Source organism: Capra hircus, chromosome 13, assembly GCF_001704415.2.
Source record: "Capra hircus breed San Clemente chromosome 13, ASM170441v1, whole genome shotgun sequence".
NCBI classification, from domain to species: Eukaryota; Metazoa; Chordata; class Mammalia; order Artiodactyla; family Bovidae; genus Capra; species Capra hircus.
The window spans coordinates 61,626,959-61,651,354 of record NC_030820.1 but is presented as its reverse complement, the minus strand read 5'-3'; the positions used below and the strand labels follow the sequence as shown (position 1 = coordinate 61,651,354).

The 24,396-nt window shown below is 52.5% G+C and overlaps 1 protein-coding gene across 1 annotated transcript; it reads right to left on the bottom strand.

Annotated features, from left to right (window-relative positions):
• On the bottom strand, window positions 1,199-18,874 carry BPIFB2 (BPI fold containing family B member 2). The gene is made up of 15 exons (XM_005688388.1): window positions 18,763-18,874; window positions 15,643-15,736; window positions 13,334-13,438; window positions 12,072-12,218; window positions 10,591-10,651; window positions 8,849-8,909; window positions 6,222-6,313; window positions 5,765-5,950; window positions 5,458-5,511; window positions 4,749-4,923; window positions 4,185-4,248; window positions 3,970-4,015; window positions 3,604-3,667; window positions 3,161-3,237; window positions 1,199-1,240 (listed from the first exon to the last, which is right to left on the bottom strand). Exons 1-15 carry the CDS (start codon window positions 18,872-18,874, stop codon window positions 1,199-1,201), a joined length of 1,380 nt encoding a protein of 459 aa, XP_005688445.1.

Below are 24,396 nucleotides of genomic sequence, written 5' to 3'. Positions count from 1 at the left end.
CTTGTTCCAGGCCCCTCAGCCTGTCACTCGGAGCCTTTAGGGTTGAACTTATAACCATTACAGGGGGAAGATTAGTGTACCGCTGTCCCAAGGGCTTTACTTACTGATGGTGGAAATTTGGACACCTTACTCCCCAGAGAAACATAAATGTAACCTGAATCCAGTGTATCTGGGAAGAAAGGAATATGATCTCTGGCTAAAAGATTAGCTTATCAGAAAGAGCAAAATCACATGGCTTCATCCTGCCAGCATTTGCACCCCTCAGCTTCCCCTAGGTCATCTTGTCACCTGTGACCTGGTGGGTTTGAAGAGGTTTCACAGCAAAAAGGAATAAGACATGGACAGTGTTTGACACAGGCCCAAGAAGCAGATCCTGTCTCCTTTAAACAAAAACTCGCCTGTGAGCCACGTAAACCGAGATGGAAAAGCTGCTAGAGAAGACGGTGAGTGTCTGTCACCTGAGGCTCATGACCTAAGGTCCAGCCCCAGGTGGGAATGCTGGTGATGGAAGAGAGGACTGAGCATCTTAGGTCTGAATCCTAGGAAGGTGGCATTCCTGGGGTTGCCATCTGCCATCCCCCAGCTCGGAGACTCTGGGCACACTCCCATCCTTACTGGGCCTTAATCTCTGCCTTTGTGAGATGGGACTGCATGCTCTGCCCGCAGAACTCTCAGGGCTCCTGAGGTTCTAGGAGAAGGATGGGATGTGACTCTGAGAGGAGAAATGCCACCAGGTGAGGGCACACGCCTGAAGTGCCATTGTGGCATTCGTAACTTCAGCTCATCCAAGTTGCTCCCCTGGGCTAGGAGGTGATGCTGTCAACAGATTTGGTCAGCAGGGGCATGGCCACATCCTCTTTCTTTCCCAGGCCAGCTCTGGGGACTCCAGGGACAGACAGGAAACTGGCCTCCAGTATGCAAAGAGTTTGCCGAGCCTGGCTGGAAGTTGCAGCTCAAGAGAAGGTGTTTAATGCAAGATCTGTACAGCCTGGAGGAGATATCTGCTCCCCATAAGGAGGGGATGAAGGAAGGAAGGGGCTTGGGAGGGAAGGGGCCAGCATGGGATGAAGCAGACCGGCTGGGCCAACCAACTTCCTGGTAATGACTAAGTGTGGTGATGAAAGTGTGGCTTTGACTCAGTTTCCCAAGTGGCTTGAGGCCAAAGGGTCCCCAGAGCAGCTCTCCCAGTGGTCCCATGTCAGCGCTGGTACAAGAGTCCACTGGATACCACAACGTAGCCCTGAAAGACAGAGACAACCATGGGCCAGGTGAGAAGCCGCGCGGGGTCCATAGGACCCCGGTCGCCCAGCAGCCTGGCCCTAGCTCAGGCTCTGCCGCTCTTGCTGTGTGTCCTGAGCGCAGCCATTTTCTCTCCAGTCTCAGTGTACTGCTGATTCTCGTGGACGGTAAAGCATCCACTTTGCAAGGCTGCTACTGATAGATGGATGCAGCCAGATCACACAGGCAGAGCACTCTGTGGAGCTGAGCTTGATTCGGGCTTCATACATGGTCAGGACCACCTCTGTTTTATGACCTGGAGTTCAGACCACTGAGTATCTTCCCCAAGTCCAAGCCTCTCTAGCAAAACCAGGCATACCTCCCCCCCAAAATGTCCCCTACTGTCTACACTGCACTGCAGAAACTTCTGAGGGCCTGCTGATCTTTTCCTTCCTTCCTTCCTTCCCTCCTCCCTCCCTCCCTCCCTTCTTTTTTCTTCCTTCCTCTTTCTCTTTCTTTCTTCAATCTTCATTGAGCCTCTACTACGATCCAAGCCCTGGGCCAGGTGTTGGGAACCCAGCAGAAAAATAACCAGAACCAGTCCTTGTCTTTGTGTAACTTGTACATGGTCCAATAGGGTAACCATTAACACCTGGCTAATTACAGTTACCCCCTCTTATCCATGGTTTCATTTACCTAAGTATAACTATGGTCCAAACATATCAAATGGAATATTCTAGAAATAAATAATTTATAAGCTTTAGATTCCATGCCATTCTGAGTCACATAATGAAATCCCATGCCATCCTACTCATCCCGTCCTGGATGTGAGTCATCCCTTTGTCCGGTGGATCTACACTGTATGTGATTCCCACCCATTAGTACTATCTATCCACAGTTTCAGGCATCCAATGGGCATCTTGGAATGTGTCTCCCCCAGACAGGTGAGACTACTGTACATTTACATTAAGTAAAATTAAGTAAGATTTAGAATTCGCCTTTTCAGTTACACTGGTCATATGTTGAGGGCCCAAAAGTCACCTGTGCCCAGTGGCTGACAGGGGCCACTGCCTTGGACAGTGCAGACCTCTGTCCTTGCAGGAAGTTCTGTTGGGCAGTGCTGGTCTAGGGACCTTTGACTTCAGTCCCAAGTGGCTGGATTAGGGGGTGCCAAGGTGAGTCAGCCACTGACCTTGCCCAATAAAGGAAGTCTTGGGGAAATTCCCACTAAAAGCCCTGCTCCCACGTGTGCTGATGGTTACTTTTCTGGGGGCAAGTTACTAACTGCCAATTGCCTTGGGACCATAGTTCTCAAGCAAGGAGGCCATCCTCCCTGAAAGCCCTTAGCCAGTCCCTCTTAGGGAGTGTGAATGACACAGATGTTGGGCTTGAAGGACCTTGGTTAAGTTTTCTGTCCCATGCACATCTGGGAATTAGGAAGAATATTGTCCTTTTGTAGCTCAGGTGAAACAGAAAGAAGTGGTAGGATGTCATCCTGGGCCCACAATATCTGATCCCGACATTAGATCATTTTAGAAGTGTCAGGATCCCCTCCTACCATCTGGCCTGTGGAGATTTGTGTACAACCCTGAAAAGACTCCCTCCCTCATCCTCCCCCAGACTCCAGAGGGGTTGTGCCTATCCCAGGGCACAGAGTCACATCACAGTTGGTCTGAATCCACTGAGTGTGACCTGGTGTGATATTTGATGAGGGTGAGTGAAACCTTTGCTCCAATGTCACCTTACATTTAGAATTTTCCATCTCATCGCAGCTGATTCATGCATGGTCTGGGCAGGGGGGCATTCCTAGGCCTGGTCGACCCTGGACCCCACTGTGTGCTGTAGTAGGAAGGGAGGGAGAGAAGTGACCCCCAACCTCCCCAAGTCCAGCCTCCCTCCAAAGATGAAGGAGGCCCCTCTGGTCACACTGAAAGGGTCTCACCTCCTGGATAAAAACCTCAGGGGTGACGTACTGGAGATTGACCACGTGGGGGAGGGCAATCCCCATGCCCAAGAGAGCTGCAGGAGAGAAAAGAGAAATCAAGGTCAGCCGGTAACGAAGTGCCACCTGAAGCTGGCCCTGAGCTGAGGTCTTCACATGCATCATGACACCGAGGTCCACAGATACTCAGGAAGTGGGAACTGCTATTACTATACCCACTTTATAGAAGGGAAAACTGAGGTTAGGGGAGGAAACGGAACTTAGCTAAGATCACACAGCTGCTAAACAGCCGAGCTAAGATGTACGCACAGGCAGCAGGACTCCCAAAGCCACCCTGTTAGCCTCTGAGCCTGGGATGTAGGAAGGGGCCAAGATAGAGCCTGGAGCAGGCATGCGGGTGGAAGGGGCCAGAGGGGCCACACGGGGCAGAGGGCAGAGCTCACCATTGAGGTGGTCCAGCAAGGGCTTCTCAAACACTTCACCCATGAGTGTCTGGACTTGGTCAGTCTGCAGCCATTGAGCCAGGGAGATGGGGACCACGGGCCCATCCCGGCAAGGGGCCAGGAGAGACACGTGAACACAGAGACAGATCAACCGACAGAGGTGCAGCAGGAGGGACAAGGGCAAGTCACCCCTGTCCAGGCTTCAAGCAGAGCCCAGCTGCTCCCAGGGTTGTGTCAGCATCCAGCCCCCAGGAACTGCTGGCCTGAGAGTCAGCTGAGAGACATGGGCACACACTCCCCTTCCCTGGGCTCAGGGCCTGCCCCACCCAGTGAGGGGGTCTCTGGAGACCCCAGTCCCATACTCACATCAATGAAGCCCAGATTGGAGGAGGCCACGGTGAGCTGGACATTCCTGAAAGGGAAGCCAGAGGGGAGGGGTGGGAATGGGGCCTAGTGCCTCTCACCTGCTTACCACACCAGCGGCATCCCAAGCTCCTCTGACTGGCACTGTGACAGGCAATTGCAGGCCCATTGCACAGAGGAGCATACTGAGGCTGCTGGGTCCAGGAGGCCTCACTTACCCCAGCACAGATGTGGTCCCCCGAAGCCTCACCTGGGACACGGAAAGCTGGAGGCTCAGGTTCACTACCTGGGCACATGGGGAGAGCAGGGTCAAAGGACACAGAACCATGTGGGAGCTCTCAGCTGGCCACCAGTTATCCCAGTCTCCCAACCACACCCCATCCATTCAGGTGTTTGTGGAACACAGGCCACTGGGGAGGTGAACAACAGCCAAAGAAATCAGGTAAGACCCTTTCAGAGAGTGCTGGGTGTCAAAAGGAACAGTGGTATGTGGAGGGGTGGGGACCATCTAGAAGCCTGCCTGGAGGAAGACTGCAGCATTTAAGCTGAGACCTGAATGATGAGGAGAAGCTAGACTTGCCAAGAGTAAGGGAAAGTGTGTCCTAGGCACAGGGCACAGGACGTGCACAGCATGTGCAAAGGTCCTGAGGCAGGAGAGTCTTGGCACATTGACGGAACAGCAAGGAGACCAGTGTGGATAAAAAGTGAGAAGCATGTGGGAGGAAGTGAGGCCTCCCTGAGAGTCGCCCACCTCCCGGCCAGCCCCATCCAGCCCGCCTCACTCACCACATTGAGGGAGAAGAGGTACTGGAAAGCCGAGTTGGAGGACGGGGCCAGGACTTCCACGAAGGGCTGCAGGCGCAGCGTGGCGTTGTTGGTGTGGAACGTGACTGTGGGCGTAGCACCCAGCCTCACCTTGAGCACCAGGGGCATGGGCTCGGGGAACTGACGGGCCACCTGGAGAGCAGAGGGGCAAGAGGGAGGAGGGCACATGGGGGAAAAGACTGGGTGGACTCTTCACTCATCATTCCTTAGATGCTGATCAAGCCACGGCTGTGCCATAAGTGCCCAGACCACAGAGGTGGGTCCACCCCTGACTCCCACCCTTGGGGACACCCAGTTGATGGGTGGCCACATGAAGACAGTCACAGCCTGTGATCTGTGCCAGGAGGGAGGGTAGCCCAGGGATGTGGGAGCACAAGGAGGCTCCTGGACCAGACAAGGGGTCTCGTCCTCCCGTGGGAGGCAACCCTTGAGCTTGGACTTGGATGGATCAGGGGAAGGAAGCAGAGGAGACAGTGTAGGCACTTCTTGCCCGCTGCATGGAAAGGAGGAAATGGTGCGATGCCTGGCCGGAGGAGGGGCCACCCCGAGACAGAGGACGTGCAGATGGAAGGGCAGATGCTGAGCCAGCAGAGACCCCAGAGCCCAGAGAGCCTCCCACCCCAATCCCAGATCTCAGCCCCTGGAATAACCAGAAACATCACCCACCTCAGGGATGAGCTGGCCCAGCACAGAGGTGTTCAACGGGTTGTTACTCGAATTCTGAAATCAACTCCCAACACATGACAGGTTTTAGAACAGTCACTCCCCAAGCCAGACCACCTCGTCTCCCCACCCCAACCCCTCTGTCTAATCCCCACCCTACCCCTCTGTCTAACCCTTCCAATAGCCACCCTGTGGCCCCAAAGCTTCAACTGCCCCACCCACCCAGGATTTGGCCTCAGCAGGGTCTCCCCAGGCTGGGTGACAGGGCACTCCTGCCCCGCGTGCCTAGGGTGGCAGGACCAGCTCTCACCAGCTGCGCTGTGACGTCTAGGTTGAGCGCACCAGCCTTCTGCATCAGCATGATGACAGAGTCAAACAGGTCCTGGGAGAGGCCCACGGTGGCCATGGCACCCTTGGTGCCCATGTGCTGTGGCAGCACAAAGGGGGTGGAATCCACAGGCAGGACGATGGGTCTGCCCAGCAGGAAGAGAACAGCCTGTTGAGTTGGGGGTGAGGAGGAGAACAGAGGCGGGGCCTCAGTAGGCAAGCGGCTCCATGGCAGACCCTGGGCTGTGAGATGCCACCCACCCCCGAGATGCCATGCATGCTGTCAGCCTCAGCCCTTCACCTACGTGCCACGCTCCCTCCTGGAATGCCATCCCAGCTCCTCTCCCCTCATCTCTCCTGCCGCTTTAGGAATCTTGCAAAACACCAAGGACTCCGGAGGTAACAAGGCCCCAGCTCTGAGTGGAGCAGGAGCCACTTACGTTGATATCCAAGGAAATGTAGTCATTGGTGATGGTAGGGGTGTCAATCATGGTGTAGCGGACCTGGGACTCTGGACCCACAGGGCTGAGGCCTGAAGGAAACCAGGGTGCAGAACAAAAGATGGCATATTCAGCATTATCCACCAATGCCTCATTTAGCCAGGCATCCCGGGTGGCACTATTGGCAAAGAACCCGCCTGCAAACGCAGGAGACGTAAGAGATATAGCTTTGATCCCTGGGTTGGGAAGATGCCCTGGAGAAGGGAATGGCTACCCACTTTAGTATTCTCTTTTTTAATTTTTATTTATTTTAATTGGATGATGGTTGCTTTGCAATATTGGTTTGACTGCTATCATACATCAACATGAATTAACTATAGGTATATGTAGGCTCCCTCCTTCTTGAATCTTCCTCCGAAGTCCCACCCGTCCCCACTCCTCTAGGTTATTACAGAGCCCCAGTTTGGGTTCTCTGAGTCATACAGCAAATTCTCATTGGCTGTTTACATATGTTAGTGTATATCCATCAACAGATGAATGGATTAAGAAGTTGCGGTACATACATACAATGGAACACTACTCAGCCATAAAAAGGAATGCATTTGAGTCAGTTCTAATGAGGTGGATGAACCTAGAGCCTATTATACAGAGTGAAGTAAGTCAGAAAGAAAAGTGAATATCGTATATTAACACATGTGTGTGGGATCTAGAAGGATGTTACTGATCAACCTGTTTGCAGAGCAGCTGAGGAGACACAGACATAGAGAACAGACTTATGGGCAAGGTCGGGGAGAAGGTAAGATGAATGGAGAGGAGCTCTCCAGTACTCTCACCTGAAGAATCCCGTGGACAGAGGAACCTGGCAGGCTATGGTCCATGGGGTCACGAAGAATCAGACATGACTGAAGTGACTGAGCATACACATGCCCGCATACCTCATTTAGCCAGACCCAGACCAAGAAAAGAGGCGTGAAAAGGCCCCATGAGTAAGCAAATTTAAGTTGCAAAATGCACACCCAAGAGTCAGCTGCTCACAACCTGCTGATTCTTAGACACCATTCTAACAGTCTAGGTTTCTACTTTCCCAATCAGCAGAAGACTAAAGGCCCTAAATCAGAAAGGAGAAGGGTCATTCCAGGCACAAACATCCCCTGACCAAGGCAAGATGGAAGCAAAGGCAAGGGCAAGAGCTGATCTTTGGTATAAACCCGGGTCCAAGGCATCTTGATGAAGACAATCCCTCTGAAGGGAGAGGGAAGAGACTAAGGCTTATTGAGTTTATTGCATACCAGGCACCTAACCCGGGCTGTCTTGTACGATAGCAACACATTGGAAAAGTAGAAATTTTGATCCTTATTTTTAGATGGAATTATTAAGCCCAGAGAGATGGAGTGACTTCCCTAAGGTCACACAGCAAATGAGCCAGAATTCATATTCATATCCTTTGATTCCGTCCATTTTCCTTGGCTTCTCAGTACCTCCTGTTAAGGTAATATTGGGGTTGGTCGTGAGGAGGGTGGGGGAGCTCAAGAAATGTTCCCCAGACTTCTAGCTGGGCTGTGAAGTGTGGACAGGATGATAGGTGGACGTGTGAGGAGGAGAAACTCTAGGTGAGCTGATTCACGCAGGGTGCTGGTACCATGCTGAGACTTTAAACTCAGAGCTTCTGATTTTCCATCTACAAGTTGGGGATAACGACGCAACCTTGTAAGATTGGTAAAATTTGCCCAAGAAAGCCAAAGAGCTATCCTGATTTAAAAAGACTCACTGAAGAAGTCACTGCAGATAAATGTGGACCCTGCCTGGCATCCTTCCTGGCTTAATGCCAGTACATCACCCTGCACGCCTGTCCCAGGCTCTGTAAGGGGTTAGATACAACCCCCAACTCAAAGGCAAAACCAACCAATGTCCTAGGGCAGCTGCCAATGACAGACAGCTCTGGATTTCGCAAAGTCAGTGATGGCAACACAGGAGAAACTCCAGAGTCCCAGGCAAAGAAAGTCCTCAGGTACGAGAAGGTGCACTTCAAACAGAAGCAGCTTTAAAAATGGGCTTGTGAAAAGAGAGAGGATGCCCTGAATTTACCCGGGGCTCGCTGAGCACAGATTTCCTCCCGAGTCACCAGAGGATGCATTCTTTGATCAGTCTGGGAATGGGTGAGTAATTACCAATAGTTCTTCAATACTAATAAATACCACTACAAAGATGAAGCTGACCTACTTCTGTTGCTTTTAGTTCCATATTGTAAATTGAAGACCTGTCAGGGGCTTGTTTCTGGAGAATGAAATGGCAACTCACACAAGTATTCTTGCCTGGAAAATTCCATGGACAGAGGAGCCTGGTGGGCTAGAGTCCATGGGTCGTAAAGAGTCGGACACCATGGAAGTGACTTAGGGCACGCACGCGTGTGTGCGTGCGCACACACACACATACACACACACAAAAAATATTCAAAGACTTGGTTCTACAATTTGGAGACTTCCAAATTCCACCAATAATTGTTCAGACATCCTATGATTGATCTCCCAGAGGTCAACTCTGATGCAAAGGAGGGGTCTTTGAAGGGTCATGGGGATCCCAGAGGATTTCAGAGGCCCCAGCCCCCTCCCCAGGCTCCCAGGTCTTACCAATTAAAGTGCCCAGGTGGACATTGAGGCCTTGCACCAGGTTGGAGATTCTCAGGCACAGCTGCAGAGAGACAGAGGCTCCAGCGGCTCTCAAGGCTGGAGGGGGTGAGGCTGGGAGGGTCTAGAGGCCCTGGGAGGAAGACTCTCCCAACTTGGACACCAAGGCCTGGGAGCCCTTCCTTCCACCACCAGCCAGTGGGCCTCTTCCAGCACCTCCTCTGGGCCCTGGGGACTCAGAGGGGACACTGGGGCCTGTGAGCACTGAGGAAAGAACAGGGCTGTGGGGCCCAGTGGGAGTGGCCGCAGCCAGGCCCAGGAAACTGAGGCAGGCAGCCTGCTGCATACCGGCCCAAAGGCCCAGCTGATGGACGATGCTCCCTGCAGAGGATGCAGGCTGCAGTCAGCAAGCCGGGCCAGGGAGACTGGAGTCCTCCCAGCAGGCCACCAGAAGTGGATTAAGCTGGGGTCAGTGTGACAGAAGGTGGGGCAGAGAAGAGACTGCAAGGCCAGGGGTGCTCATAGCTGATCCAGGGAGGACTTGGTGAGGCGAGGCCAAGAGGCAGTTCAGTTCAGTTCAGGTCAGTCGCTCAGTTGTGTCCGACTTTTGCAACCCTATGGACTGCAACATGCCAGGCTTCCTTGTCCATCACCAACTCCTGGAGCTTGCTCAAACTCATATCCCTCAAGTCGGTGATACCATCCAACCATTTCATCCTCTGTCATTCCCTTCTCCTCCTGCTCTCAATCTTTTCCAGCATCAGGGTCTTTTCCAATGAGTCAGTTCTTCGCACCAGGTGGCCAAAGTATTGAAGCTTCAGCTTCAGCATCAATCCTTCCAAAGAATATTCAGGACTGATTTCCTTCAGGATTGACTGGTTTGATGTCCTTGTAGTCCAAGGGACTCTCAAGAGTCTTCTCCAACACCACAGTTGAAAAGCATTAATTTTTCAGTGCTCAGCCTTTTATATGGCCCAGCCCTCACATCCATGCTTGAGTACTGGAGCAGAGGAGAGGACTATACTGGCTTCTGCCTTCCAGCCTCAGTATTCTCATCTGTAGCATGGGGATCCTGAGGCCTACCTCTTGAGCGTGTGAAATGGCACACAGTGGGTTGCCTTGGTCTCCATTACTGCCGCTACTGGAGGTAGGGTGGGTGGGAAGGAGCAGGGAGGGAGAGTAGGGCCCTGGCCCCTGAGACACCGTTGCTCACCAAGTCGGCCCCCCGCAGACAATGACAGGAACAAACATGGTGGCCTTCACAGCAACACTCACTCTCCCCAAACTGCTGTAAACTGCGCACGTTGTGATGCACTCAGCCCCACAGCCTGCCCACAGGGGCTGGGTAGGGACAGTGGTTCTCTCTCCTTACAGATGTGGAAGGAGGGGCAGAGGGGGGCCAGGTGACTTGTCCAGGGTCCCCGCTGGGAAGGAGGGGACCAGGATCACATCCACCCCTGGTGCCCAGGCCCTCATCCACTCCCATTGTGTTCTCTTTTCAGAAGCTACGTGGCCCTGAAAGCACTCCACTCCACAGGGCACCGGGGTGGTCTGAGTGGAGGAGCCTCCCTTCCCTGTAGCCCCACAATCGCCAGGTCATTGCATTAGACCGTCAGCCCCGCCTCCTCCCTGCCCTTCTGGGGAAAGTGGAGGACCCTCAGGAGGAGCACTAACAATCCCTGCCTGCGACCCCCCTCTTCACTCGCTGCCGCCCCCCATCCTGCAGGCTCTGGCAGGTCCTTTACCTTGCTCTTCAGCACAGCTTTGATGTGACTCTGCAGCGGGGCCAGCATCGCAGGGGCTGTGCTGAGGAGGAGACCAGAAAGGGCCCCTGAGCCCAGGTCAGCACCATAGGGGCCTGTTTCTCCCCAAAGCCAGGGTGCCAGAGAAAAGCCTGTGCCCAGGCCACACCCTGCCATGTGCCAGGCGTGGAACCAGCACGACTGACTCCACAGTGGAAGACACCAAGCCACCAAGAAGGGGCCATTGGTCTCAAGATTTGGAAGTGGCCAAGAATGAGGCCAAGTGGAGTGGGGAGACAGAGGGTGTTGTGAAGCCTGGACTTTACCACATCCAGCTGGCTTCAGGGCCACTGAGCCCAGTGAGGCGGGGCCGTGGCTGGCGGGGCCCAGGTCTGCTCCCTGCATGGGCCCCATTTCTCTGTGGCAAACCTACTGCAGTCCTTTCCTCACTGAGCCGTGGGGCTGAGTCAGTGTTTCAGAATGGGGATCCATGAGAAGTCACGGTTCCTTGGTTCCCTAACACGCTGACATGAGGCATGGCCCAGACTTGCTGAGTGGCCTCTTGGGGAGGCAGGAGGAAGGCGCCAATGTTCTCAGCGGCATCAAACTCTGGGCTCCTGTTTTTCCATCAATAAACCATGAGCAGCCCCTGCCCACAAGGACTGTGAGGGACCGTGTGGGATCATGAGTTACACAGGCTGAGCAGGGGGCCCAAATAGGAATAGATTTAGACCCAAGCCTTGTCTTAGGAAAAAGTCCAGTCTTTGGGTAAATGTTGCTCCCTTTTAAGATGCTAAAATATTCAACCACCTCTAAGTGAGCAGAGGAATTAGTAGCAGTGGGGTCGATCAGGCTGCCGAGTTTGAACCCGTGTGCTAGCTGTGTGGCCCTAGGCAAGTCACTTAACCACTCTGTGCCTCCACTTGCTCTCTTGCAAAATGAGGGAAATGCCTCCACCGACCTGGTAGGACTACTGTGAGATGACTCACAGAAAGGGCCCAGAACGTGCCCAGCACACAGTGGTGCTCTGGAGGTGGAGTGGCTGTCAGCCTTAGACTCCAAAACAGGAGCAGCCACCTGACTCATGGGGAGAGCTTGGCGGGTCCCAGCCCCTCCCTGGGCCTCAGACTCCTCATCTCCACAGGGCGGGGCAGCCCTCCGAGGTTCCCGACTGAGGCTGCCAGACGAGTCCCTCTCCAAACAGGACGTTAATGGCCAGCGTGCGCTGTCACATGGTGCAGAGCAGCGGTGGAGCCACGGGCTCTGGCCACACACTCGCTGTGTGACCTTGGGCATGTCCCTTCCCTTCTCTGAACTTCAGTGTCGTCAGCCATAAAATAGGTATGATGCTGGTGGTGATGGGGCGGGGCAGGGGCAGGGCCAGCTCTCAGATCCATCATCGGGATTGGATGAAGTAGGAAGTTCAAGAAACAGCACCATAGCCGCGATGTCTGGGTTCCAGCGGCCCAGCCTCCAGTACCCACCTGTTGCGGCCATCAAACACGACGGCTTTGTCGAAGATGGAAAAGCAGCTGGAGATGCTGACCAGGGGGGTCCCGATGGAGCCCTGTTCCACGGAGGTGTCAGCCAGCAGTGCTATGGGGAGCAGGAGGTGCAGGGGCTCCGGGTCACTGTGGGGACACCAGTCCTGAGTCCAAGTGGCACTGCCTAGCAAGCCCACAGTGACAGATGCAAGACCCCCTCCCCCAGCCAGGGGTCTCCACCTGCTGACCCCTTAACACAGGCAGGGACCCTACTCAGCATGAGATGGTCCCCCCGGGGCAGGCTGGACACACCCCCAAACTCCACTCAGGGTCACAGACACTGAATCAGATGGCTGTGAGCTCTGGCTCCCCGTACCCTCTTGTGTGAGACCCTGGGCCAGTCATTCCCCATACTGAGCCTTAGATTCTTCCTCTGTAGAAATGGACATCAGATTGGTGGTTCCTATCTCACAAGGCTGCTATGCTGAATTTTCTAGAAAACAATCATGTGAAAACATCCTACTTGAAGGCTGGCCCACTAGCACTCATAAATGGTAGTATCAGGACAGAGGAGTTAAAATAAGAACACTCAGCCCCTAGTTTGAAAATTAAATGCATATATAGTGACTGATGCACAGAAACAAATCTAGTATTTTATTGAGCACCAGGTGCCTTGCACGTGAAAGGGGTAATATAATTTTAATCATAGCAGTGAATCCATCCACTCAAACCTCCATTGCTTGCTAAGTCGCTTCTGTCGTGTCTGACTCTTTGCGACCCTAACCCACCAGGCTCCTCTGTCCATGGGATTCTCCAGGCAGGGATACTGGAGTGGGTTGCCATTTCCTCCTCCCGGGGATCTTCCCAACCCAGGGATCGGACCTGTGTCTCTTATATCACCTGCACTGGCACGAGGGTTCTTTACCACTAGCGCCACCTGGGAAGCCCTCAACCTCCATAGGCATGTTGCAAAGTTTTGTTTTCTTTTGCTTTGGTTTTTCGCAAAGGACGAAACAGGGTCAGAGAAGTGAAATGACTCTCTCCATTTGCATAGCTGTTGAGCAGGGTCTGGATTCTCAGAAATTCTCTCACTGTCTCACTCCCCCACGGAGGATGGGAGAGAAGGCACTGGAGAGAGAGAGTGCTGAACAGAGTTAGAAGGTCTGAGTTGGGATCTTGGGATTTGCTAAATCCCTTTCCTCCGTTTTACCTTCAGAGAGTCCTTGAAAATCCTCCCACTCCCAACAAGGAGACTGACTCACCGGAAGATCTTGAAAGTAAAATTGGTGGCTGCCAACAAGCGTATTCCGAAATCGGCAACAAATGTCAGGTGGAGGTGGGACACATCGACGTTCAGAATCTGAATCCTGCAGGGTAGGAGTCAAAGCGACAGGGCGGTCCCCATCAAACCATGGCATCAACTCTGGGGCGGGGGCTCAGAGCCTGTGCACACTGTTGGTATTTATAAAGGACCTCTGACACTAAAACTATGGGGTGAGGAAGAGGTAGTGAGTTCACCATCATAGGGGGCATGCAAGCAAAGGGTAACCAACCTGCCAGTAGGGAAAAGATGCAAAGGGCATCCCAGCATTAGGCATGAATTAAGTGAGATGATGATTACCCAGGTCTTGGAGGGATTTTAGTTTCTGATGGAGATCTGGAAAGCTGGCAAGGTAGGGAAAGAAAAAACTTTGGGATCCACACAAGGCAGAAATCCCCCTCTAGTCAGCAGCCTTGGCTTGTAGCACTTTAGCAATGGAAAACTCAACTCCTTTCAAAGCTGCTTGTTCTGATTGCTCAGCACTCTCCAGCTAACCTATGATTTCTTTTTTTCCTGAATAAAAGTCTTCTTCTTTTTCTCTCTCTCTCCAGCACAGTAGTTAGTTGTGGGAGGTGGGGCACTACAGAGCAGTGTAAATGTTAAAGTGAACGTGTTAGTCTCTCAGTCGTGTCCGACTCTTTGCGACCCATGGACTGTAGCCCACCAGGCTCCTCTGTCCATGGAAGTCTCCAGGCAAATGTTAAAAGTCAAACCAAAGCACTCTCTGTTAGCACTTGGGTGACATCTTTCCATGACTCTCCTTGGGACACAAGCTGACCTAGAGCCTGCTTCTTTTCACTTGACAACCATTCTGGATGTGTTCCCACATCTACAAACAAGGACTCCTGGCTCTGTTTTCCAACAATCTCATGATTGAGCCTCTGTGTGGCCAGACTGCAAATCATTTAGGGATCCTTGACCTTGGGACACTGATGCTCCTGGGCCCGACATCATCAGCCCAACCCTACCCCAGGGTCTCAAACTGGGGGCTTCCATACCAGCTGCATTTTCACCCGCACAGCGTTTGCAAGTTTTAAACTTTTTAAAACGAGTTGCCGTCATTCAAAACTTGGTAGATTTTTATAGACACAGATATGGTTCTGGGCTCTCCTGTGACAATGCAGAGTGGTGGAGCCTGCCACACTTGGCACCATTCAAAGATCGGAGCAGAAGGAAAGTCCACTGGGAGCACCTGAGAGAACCCTTCAGCAGCCCATGACATGAGACGTTTAGCTTTCATTCCTTCCCAAGTAAATCCTTTACTAAATATTTGAGTTTGTGTGTTGTTTCTAAATCTCTTCATTGGGGAGGATGCGGGGGTGGAGAGGGAGGTTCAAGAGGGAGGGGACATATGTACACACAGGGCTCATCCCCTTTGTTGTTCAGCAGAAACTGGCACAACATTGTGACGCCACGATACTCCAATTTTTAAAAATTAATTAAAAATAATAACAAGTGTAAAAATAAAATCAGAAGAAAAAAAGCAAAACTAAATAAATAAATCTCTTCATCAATTCTCTCAACACTCCAGATCAGGTTTAATTATCTCCAAGAAGGCGTTATTAAGCTCTTTTTAATGGCTTCAACTTTGTATCAGCATACCACATTTATCAACTTTGTACCATAGACAGTGTAGCACCCATTTTTACAATGCAACGTACACAGAAGGAAGAAAGTACCTGTTTGTTGTTGATGACGATGATGATGGTGATGAAGAAATAAAACTGCTGCTAGCAACAGTCAAAAAATGTACATGGCTTTTTATAAGAATATATGTATATACATACATATATGAGTTCCTATACATGCATAGTATATATACATGCATATACATAAGGATTTTCTTGGAAATCCAGAGTCTTGGCTATAGTGAGTCTGTTTCCCACTGGATGGGGACAATTAGCCCAGTTCCTAAAAGTGTCTGAGACTGAGGTGCTCCCACCTGCCTCTGCCTTTGAGTCTCTGCTTTATGGAGAGGGATATGTTAGACTCACATTTGTGTCTAGATTCAATGTTAGGCTTTTGGAAGAAGTAGCCAAGGTCCTGTCAGCCATGGGGACCTAGGAGCCAGAGTTTTAGACTCTGTGCATAGAAATCTACTAATTGGGAGGCATCAGACCCCCTTGGCTGGTCCCAGCTCCTGCAGCCTCTTGTGCCCACTCAGCCGGCAGGTAGGAGTATCTAATCTGGTGAGGGAAACACTCGTCTAGCTGGTGGGGGGAAGCACTCACCTGGAGGTGAGCTACTCACCTGGTGGGCTGGAAGACCCCTCCACTCCTGTCCAGGAAAAGCGGAACTGTGACCTGCAGGGCCCTCTGGAGCGGGGCTTTCCCGGCTTCAACCGCTGAGGGGCCAGAGCAGGGTGAGGTCAGGCCATCCTCAGGAGCCGTCAAGAGAGACCACACCAACCACCATCTGCCCCACACCGTGGGCGAGGAGAACTCAGAGATTGGAAGGGGCGGGCTTGTCCACAGGCGCACAGGAGGCCATCTGGGGGGCACAACCCCACCAGGCCCTTCCAGACATGTCTTTCCTCTCTGCCCTTCCAAATCCCACGTAGCTACTCTCTCCTCAAAAACAGTAACACCCTTTGCCCTTTTGCAAGGCCTTGATCAGTCTCCACCTCCTTGGGAGCTTCTACAAGGCCCCAAGCAGAAGAAGCAGTTCCCAGCCCTGCGGGGAGAGGGTGGAAGCAGTCTCTCCTACAGGCTGAGGGCTCAGGAGCCTCTCAAAATCTAGGTGCAAATCCACCTCTGCTACTCACTACCTGTGCTGCTGCCCTGTGCCTCAGTTTCCCTGCAAATCAATACGGTGCTTAGAACGGTAGCTGTCAGCTTTCTCAGGATCTGGCACCTCCCCGCCCCCTGCACTTTCCCCAGAGCTTGACTTGGGCAACTGTGGTGTATGCCGGAGCCACAGACATCATGGACCTGTTGCCAGCCTAGGTCACCACTCCCCATATTTTCTTTAGCCCTACCAGGTACCTACTGGGAGCCCATAACACTGCGTATCTAGGGAGCCAGCTGCTCAGCTTTTATCTCGGGCACCATCAAGAGCTATATTGGCCCAAGACACACGTGAAAGTGCACTAGACGCCTGCAGAGGACAGTTTCTTAACTCCATTGGCAGCCAGCAGTTTTCCTTGGCACCTAGCAAGTTCCAGGGTTTGACATCACACTATGAATTGCTACTTCCAAGTCCCTGAAGGACTGCTGTTGTGGTTCAATCGCTCAGTCGTGTCTGACTCTTTGCAACCCCATGGACTGCAGCACGCCAGGCTTCCCTGTCCTTCACTATCTCCCGGAGTTTGCTCAGATTCATGTCCATTGAGTTGGTGAGACCATCCAACCATTTCATCTTCTGCTGCCCCCTTCTCTTTTTGCCTTCAATCTTTCCCAGCATCAGGGTCTTTTCTAAAGAGTGTGTCTCCAATGAAACATCCCTGTGACCCTTGCAACAACAGGGAGCCAATACCCTGCCATCTCCATTAAGATCTCTGAATCTCTGCCCTCGTGATGGGATGGTTCTTCTTGGACTTCATCGCAGCCTTAGGGGTACTGGTTTTCCCTTATATCTACCACTCCTGTGTTTTTGTTCACTGACTTAAGGGACATGAGTTTGAGCAAGTTCTGGGAGATGGTGAAGGTCAGGGAAGTCTGGCGTGCTGTAGTCCATGGGGTTGCCAAGAGCCTGACATGACTGAGTGACTGAACAACAACTTGTGTTCTTTAGAATTCTTCTTACCTCTTACCAGCCAACTCCCTGTTACTCCAGTTCTCTCTGAATATAGATTAAACTTTGCTTGTTCAAATCACGCACTCAAAAAAAAAAAATTGGTGCCTGTCACATGGGGTCCTTGGAAAGACCCACTCAGGTCACAATAAATATTAGCTCGTGTGGCTATTTGTAGTTATAATGGCTTGCACTCCTATCATGCTCCCTTTGTGCCAGGCATTGTTCTGAGTGCTTTAGCTTTCCTCAAAATTCTATGTCAGTGCAATATTATACCCAGTTTACCAATAGGTTGAGGACCTGGGCAAGAAGAGGCTGGATCTAGGCCAAGACACCCAGCCCTCAAGGCCCTGGACTTTCTCCCACACCTGGGCTGCTGGGCTGACGGAGGTGCTAATTAAACTGTAGCTGAACTGGACTCACACCCGGGCTTCTGGACTCCCTCCACAGTGCTCCCCTGACATGGGCTTGAACCCTGGGGCTTGCAGGAGGGGATGAGGAGGAGGATGCAGTATTATGAAAAAGCCTCCAGCCTTGCCATGGAGGAGGTGTGTAGCAGTGTGCTCTTGGCAGTGTGTTTCCACTGAAACAAACATGCAGCTGCAGCTGGGAGCGCTGTCTGGAGACAAAGGCGGCTCGCACAGCGCAGGGAGGGCAGCGGGCCTGTAGTCACCCTCGTGCCACTCTGACACGGATCACTGCCCGCTTTCACTGTCTGCCCGTCTGTCCGGATACAACGTTCCGGAAAACGTCGTGCGCCCCAGGGGGGACCTTGCTGCTTCCCTGAGCCGCCTGCCTCCACACCATTTGTGTTGCAGAACCCTTGAAAGTCCCCTCCACTGTCTGACCTGAGTTCCTCATGTTGTTATCTGAGTGTGGTCTGGCCCTGGCATAAACAGCTTCTGATCTCTCACCTCTGACCTCTCACCAACCTTGGTGGGATCCCAAAGCCTCCCCAGGGGCAGTTACAGGGCAGTTTTTGTCTCACCCTGGCCTGGATGTCCTCATTTTGGACATCTGGATGTCTGATCCTCTCCGGGGTCAGACGGGACTTGGAAGGAGGGAATAGAGAAGCGGGGTGGACACCTCGCCAAGAAGGGCCCAGAGAGGGGCTGCTGCTTCTTCCTGGGAGCCCAGCAGGGAGGGCCCAGCTCCTGGACGCTCCCGAGTGCAGTGCTAGGTGTGCCTGCCCCAGCACACGCGTGCACACAGCCCCCACACACACACACATCCCAGGATGCAGGGCCACAGCGTGACAGTGGTTAGGCGCCCTCCCAACCCTTAAGCACGCAGGTGGGCACATGATATCTCCATGGATTTTCAAACTCATACCAGCCACATATACGCAAAAGGAGCCACTCACACTGACCCATCCTCACGTCGCTTGGGCATGGCAGCCACGTGCACACGGGCACGGCCTGTGCCTCCACTCATGCACCCACTGAATAAACATTTGTTGAGCAGCGCTTTCTGGGGCCCAGGGACACCATGGCAGAAGAGAAATCCAGGTCCCCATGGGGTTTGAGTTCATAGATACACATGTACATTTAGGATTGTACACACACCTACAGGCATGGACACCCGAGCTCACCCTCTCACACACACACATGGCCGACAGCCTGACGGCACATCTCTTACCGTAGCTCAGCACTTCCTTGTTGAGTCTGAACACAGTACCCGGCCTGGAGGCGCTGACCACGGGCGGCAGCAGCAGCGCCAGCAGCAGGCCCAGCCCACACGCCCCAGGCATGGTGGCCCTGGCCCCTTCCCCCCAGGATCTGTGGGCTGGAGTGGGGACAAGCATCAGTGAACTAGTCCAGAATGGCCCCACCCGGGGTGGCTTAAACCCCATCCCAACCCAGAGGTCGCAAACCATGAGCGGCTATCCCAGCCCTGCCCAGACCCCTCACCCCTACACATTAGTTTTTGCATCTCTGCTCTGAGAAGAATCCCCATCCCAGCCTGCTTCTTCAGCAACCACAGTGGCATCTGGTCTGGACATGGTCCCAAGGCCCAGAGAAGACATGGCCTTGCCTAGGACCATGCAGCAAATTAGGAGCAGGTGCAGGACCCAAGTCATGCCAGAGGAGGATGGGGGGACTCCCAGATGGGGAGACTGAGGGCAGTGTCCCATCCCAAGGAGGGAGCCTAGACCCAGTGCCCCAAGGCCAGCGCTGTGTCGCCTGATGCCAGGAATCCAGCCTGGCATTGTGCCCAGCTGTCCGAACCCTCCAGGGAAGGATCCAGGGTGCTTCCCACCCTCATCTTATCCTGTGCTAGGTGAGGAAATGTCCTAAGTGTAGGCCTCTCACATGGTCCCCAGCCCCTCCCCACTCAGCCCAGCTCAGCGGACTTAGGGAGAAGGAGTCAGGCGGGACCAGGGTTGGGGGCTGCTGCTCAGATAGATAACTAAGGCCCAACGAGGCGGCACTTGTCCAGGGTCCCACAGCAAGATAAGGGATGGGCCCTTCTGCAGAAGGCTTTTGGAAGTAGCATCCCCATTGAACAGATGGAAAAATCGAGGCTCCTCCCTGGAAGAGCTCCAGCCCCATCTCTCTTCCTACCTCAGACGGTTCCCAGGGCAGGTAGACTCTCAGCCCCAGCCAAGCCCTCCGCAGTCCCGAGCAGGTGTGGAACTGCCTTATGAGGCTCCCCGGTGCGCAGGGTCCACCAGGGAGGGATCCAGGGCGGGGCAGGTTTGCTTGTGGTTGCAAGTGTTTTCCCTGCAAACATGACCTTTGCCAAAGCATCTCACCCTACGTGTGCAGTGGCATTGCCACGTAGCAAGCTTGCTGCCAGCAGCTCTAAGACCCTGGGGCTGGGCAGCTCTGGAACCTCAAAGACCAGCAGACTTGAAGAAGGATGGCTGCCCCAGGAGGCAGCCCCAGGACGAAGGAGGTGCCCGGAGTCAAGGAGGTAGTCCCTTATAGGTGGGATCTAAAATAAATAAGCTTGTCTATGAAGCAGATACAGACTCACAGAGGGAGCACACTTGTGGTTGCCAAGGCAGTAGGGAGGCAGGGAGGGACTGGGAGTTTGGGCTTGGTAGATGCAAACTGTTCTGTTTAGAATGGACAAACAACAAGGTTCTAATGTACAGCACCGGGAACCACCTTCCCCATCCTGTGATAAACCATAATGGGAAAGAATATTTACAAAGAATGTATATATACATATATATATCAATCCCAGTCTCCCATCCTCCCCTCCCTGTTATGCCCACATGTTTGTTCTATACATCTGTGTCTCTATTCCTGCCTTGGGAACGGATTCATCTGTACCATTTTTCTAGATTCCACATATATGCGTTAATATATGATATTTGTTTTTCTTTTTCTGACTTATTTCACTCTGTATGACAGGTTGAGTGGGAAGCTGCTGTAAAGCTCTGTGATGATCTGCGGGTGGGGGGTGCTGAGGTGGTGGTGTGGGAGGCAGGTCCAAGAGTGAAAGGATATATGCATACACAGAGCTGATTCACTTCATTGTACAGTGGAAACTAACATCACATCATAAAGCAATTATATTCCAATAAAAAAAATAATGTTTATATGTTTATATTGAGGCTTCCCGATGGCTCAGATGGTGAAGAATCTGCCTGCAGTGCAGGAGACCCAGGTTTGATCCCTGGGTCAAGACGATCCCCTGGAGGAGGAAATGAAAACCCACTCCAGTATTCTTGCCTGGGAAATCCCCTGGACAGAGGAGCCTGGCAGGCTACAGACCATGGGATCGCAAAGAGTCAGACACAATTGAGCAACTAACACACACACACACATATTTCAGGAGCACACACACATTGTATAACTGAGTAACTTTGCTGGGTGGCAAAAACTGTCACAGCATTGTAAGCCAACTACATTTCAATAAAAAGACACAAACAGAAGCAAAGAAATAGGTCAGGGGGATGGCTGACCTCCCGCCTGTACCTCCACGGGGAAACACGGCTCTCCTAGTAGGAGCAGGAGGAGACCTGAGTCCCATCCCCATCATCACCTGAGCCCTGTTCCTGGTCACACACTTCCCCCTCATCATACATGGAGCCAAAACTCAAAGGGCAACAGAGGAGAGGGTGTGGAGGACCCAGTCCCGCTGCTTAACACTCAGCTTCTCTGCAAAGGTGCATCCCACTCATGGAGGACTGAGCCTGTCAGCAGTGTCCACGTTACAAACTACAGCCTCCACCATGGCTGTATGGGCCCCGAAGAACTGAGTGCTCCTGAAGGGGCTTGTCTATACGTGCGTGTCTCAGGGATATATGTGTGCTTATATGTGTATGTGTTTACGCGTGTAGTCATGCATACACACTGCTGCTGCTGCCGCTGCTGCTGCTGCTGCTAAGTCGCTTCAGTCATGTCTGACTCTGTGTGACCCCATAGACGGCAGCCCACCAGGCTCCCCCATCCCTAGGATTCTCCAGGCAAGAGCACTGGAGTGGGTTGCCATTTCCTTCTCCAATGCATGAAAGTGAAAAGTGAAAGTGCACTAGGTCATAATTACTGATGTCAGAGGAAAGTGCGTGATTGTGTGTGGGTGTGCACATGAAGTGCGTGATTGTGTGTGTGTTGCCATCTTGGTTTGTGGTGTCACTTGCCTGTCTATATGAACCTACATGAGTGCAGGTGTGGGGAGTTCTGTGTCCAATACGTTTAAGTGGACTTAGTATACTGAGTGTGTCTGTGAGGCTGAACATGTACGTGTAGCTGGGTCTAGCAGTCTGTTTCCTGACATTAGGGGTGTGCATATGTGTTTGTGTGTGTCCATGCATGTGTGCACAGGAGGTGATGGCAGAGTTACAGGGAAGTCCCCTCCATTCCTCCGCATGGCTCTCCTGGGGTATCGGCACAAAGAACCCAGGGCTTTCCCCAACTCCAGAATTCTCCATGGCTCCCATTGACTCCACACCAGCCCCTGTGCTGGGTCCTCCCCTAGGGCTCACAGAGCAGACAGGAAGTGTAGAAACCATCAGGCCTTTCCCTGAGAGGCCAGAGTTCCCCTGGACCAGTCCTGCCTTTGAGCCCATGCTCCCCCGCCTCATTCTTGAGGCACAAAGGAATGAGAGGAGCTGGCGACATGCTCCTTAACATCCTTCTCCTGGCCCCCACTTACTCACTAATGCATAAGACCAGCCCTCCTGGTCCTCACAGGAGCTGAGGCAAAGATCAGATTCAGCGGACAGTGGCGCAAATATTGACCAAAGCCACTCTCGGTGTTTGCTCTCCGCATGAGCACTTCCTCTTCCTCCACATTTCAAGCACCAGGGGGCATTGGGTGCCAGCCAGTAGACACAAAGGAGAGGGGTTCTCACCAGCCCCTCCTCCCTGCAGGGCCATTCTGTGAGCACCCGCTCCATGGAGGCTGGTCTGCAGCCACATCACCCTCCACCCCAGGGATAAAAGCTGGTTCTGCTCACAGCTGTGCTTAATAAATCCCGGGTATTTCATAAAAGCTTGTTCAATGGGTAAAGAATGTACCATTGAATGGCCCCTGTAGTAATGACTGTGGCAGCATTCCAGAGCTCCTCCTTCACTGAATCTTCCTCTGGGCACTGTCTTAGCTCTCTACCACTGCTATAAATCACCACCAGCTTAGTGACTGGCAAACACAGATTTATTATCTTAGCCATTTTGGATCTCGGAAGTCCAAGATGGGTCTCCCTGGGCTAAAATCAAGGTACTGGCAGGACTTTGTTCCCTTCTAGAAACTACAGAAGAGAATCCACTTCCTGGCCTTCGTTCCTTGGCTCATGGTCCCGTCTTCCATCTTCAGAACCAGTAAGTTAGGATCATTATGCTCCCATCTCTCTCCTCGTCTGCCTCCTTCTTACGCTTTTAAGGACCTCTATCATTAAGGGCCCGCCTGGGCCCACCTGGATAATCTAGCATATTCTCTGATTTCAAGGTTAGCTGATTGTTAAGTCACTTCAGTCGTGTCCGACTCTGTGCGACTCCATAGAAGGCAGCCCACCAGGCTCCCCCATTCCTGGGATTCTCCAGGCAAGAACACTGGAGTGGGTTGCCATTTCCTTCTCCAAAGCATGAAAGTGAAAAGTGAAAGTGAAGTCGCTCAGTTGTGTCCAACCCTCAGCAACCCCATGGACTGCAGCCTTCCAGGCTCCTCCATCCATGAGATTTTCCAGGCAAGAGTACTGGAGTGGGGTGCCATCGCCTTCTCCAAGGTTAGCTGATTAGCAACCTCAGTCTCATTTGCAAGTGTTAGTTCCCCCTTTGTTACGTTATCTAATGTGAAGAACTGACTCATTGGAAAACAGCCTGATACTGGGAAAGATTGAAGGCAGGTGGAGAAAGCGACGACAGAGGATGAGATGGTTGGATGGCATCACCGACTCGATGGAAATGAGTTTGAGCAGGCTCCGGTAGTTGGTGATGGACAGGGAAGCCTGGCGTGCTACAGTCCATAGGGGTCACAAAGCGTTGGATGCAGCTGAGCGACAGAACTGAACTTTTACATTACCTAACATGTTCAGGCTTCAGCACATGAGCCTCTTTAGAGGACAGTTACTCTGTTTACCACAAGTACCGAGCCTGCAATTTGAGTAACTGCCATGTCCATGTGAAGTCTCAGTCATGTCCAACTCTTTGCGACCCTATAGACTATAACCTACCAGGCTCCTCTGTCCATGGGATTTTACAGGCAAGAGTAATGGAGTGGGTTGCCATTCCCTCCTCCAGGGGATCTTCCCGACCCAGGGATCAAACCCAGGTCTCCTGCATTGCAGGCAGACGCTTTCCCGTCTAGCCCACCAGGGAAGCCAACTGCCACCAGGGGGCAAAACTGAATTCATTTTAGTTCCACAATCCAAGTAGAAAAACCATAACCAGACATTCCCACTCTGCATGCTTTAATTTTTCACCAGGAAAACGTAGAACTTTACTAAGACAACAACACCCAAACATTGTTTTGTATTATGTCAAACATCCACCAGTGAGAAGCTTGGCATTACAGAATAAATCTGTGTACAGCCTAAGAAGGTAAGGAAGCCTGGGGCAGAAAGGGTCTGAGAGCAAGAAAAAGCATGGCCTGGATCTTGGAGCCCCACGTCTTGCCCCTGTCCAGCCCCTGAGTGCCTGGCATGGCCCTTCAAGGCCATATTAAAAGTGGAAAGTTGGACAGAATGGGTTCCCCTGAGGGGGAAGTTCCAGAGCCAAACGAGACTAGAAAGATCACCCACATCTGCTCTGTGAGGTCACAGTGCCAGCAGTTCCACTTGACCCGGGAGAGGTTCCACACGGCACCCTTCGGGGCACACTA

Bases quoted from the DNA above. Each gene is read 5' to 3' on its own strand.
- BPIFB2 (XM_005688388.1), bottom strand. From the start codon at position 18,874: ATGCCTGGGGCGTGTGGGCTGGGCCTGCTGCTGGCGCTGCTGCTGCCG. The intron at 5,512-5,764 runs GTGAGAGCTGGT...AGTTGATTTCAG, and splicing joins TAGACGTCACAGCGCAGCTG to AATTCGAGTAACAACCCGTT. The intron at 3,238-3,603 runs GTGAGCTCTGCC...TCTCTCCTGCAG, and splicing joins CTTGCTGGACCACCTCAATG to CTCTCTTGGGCATGGGGATT.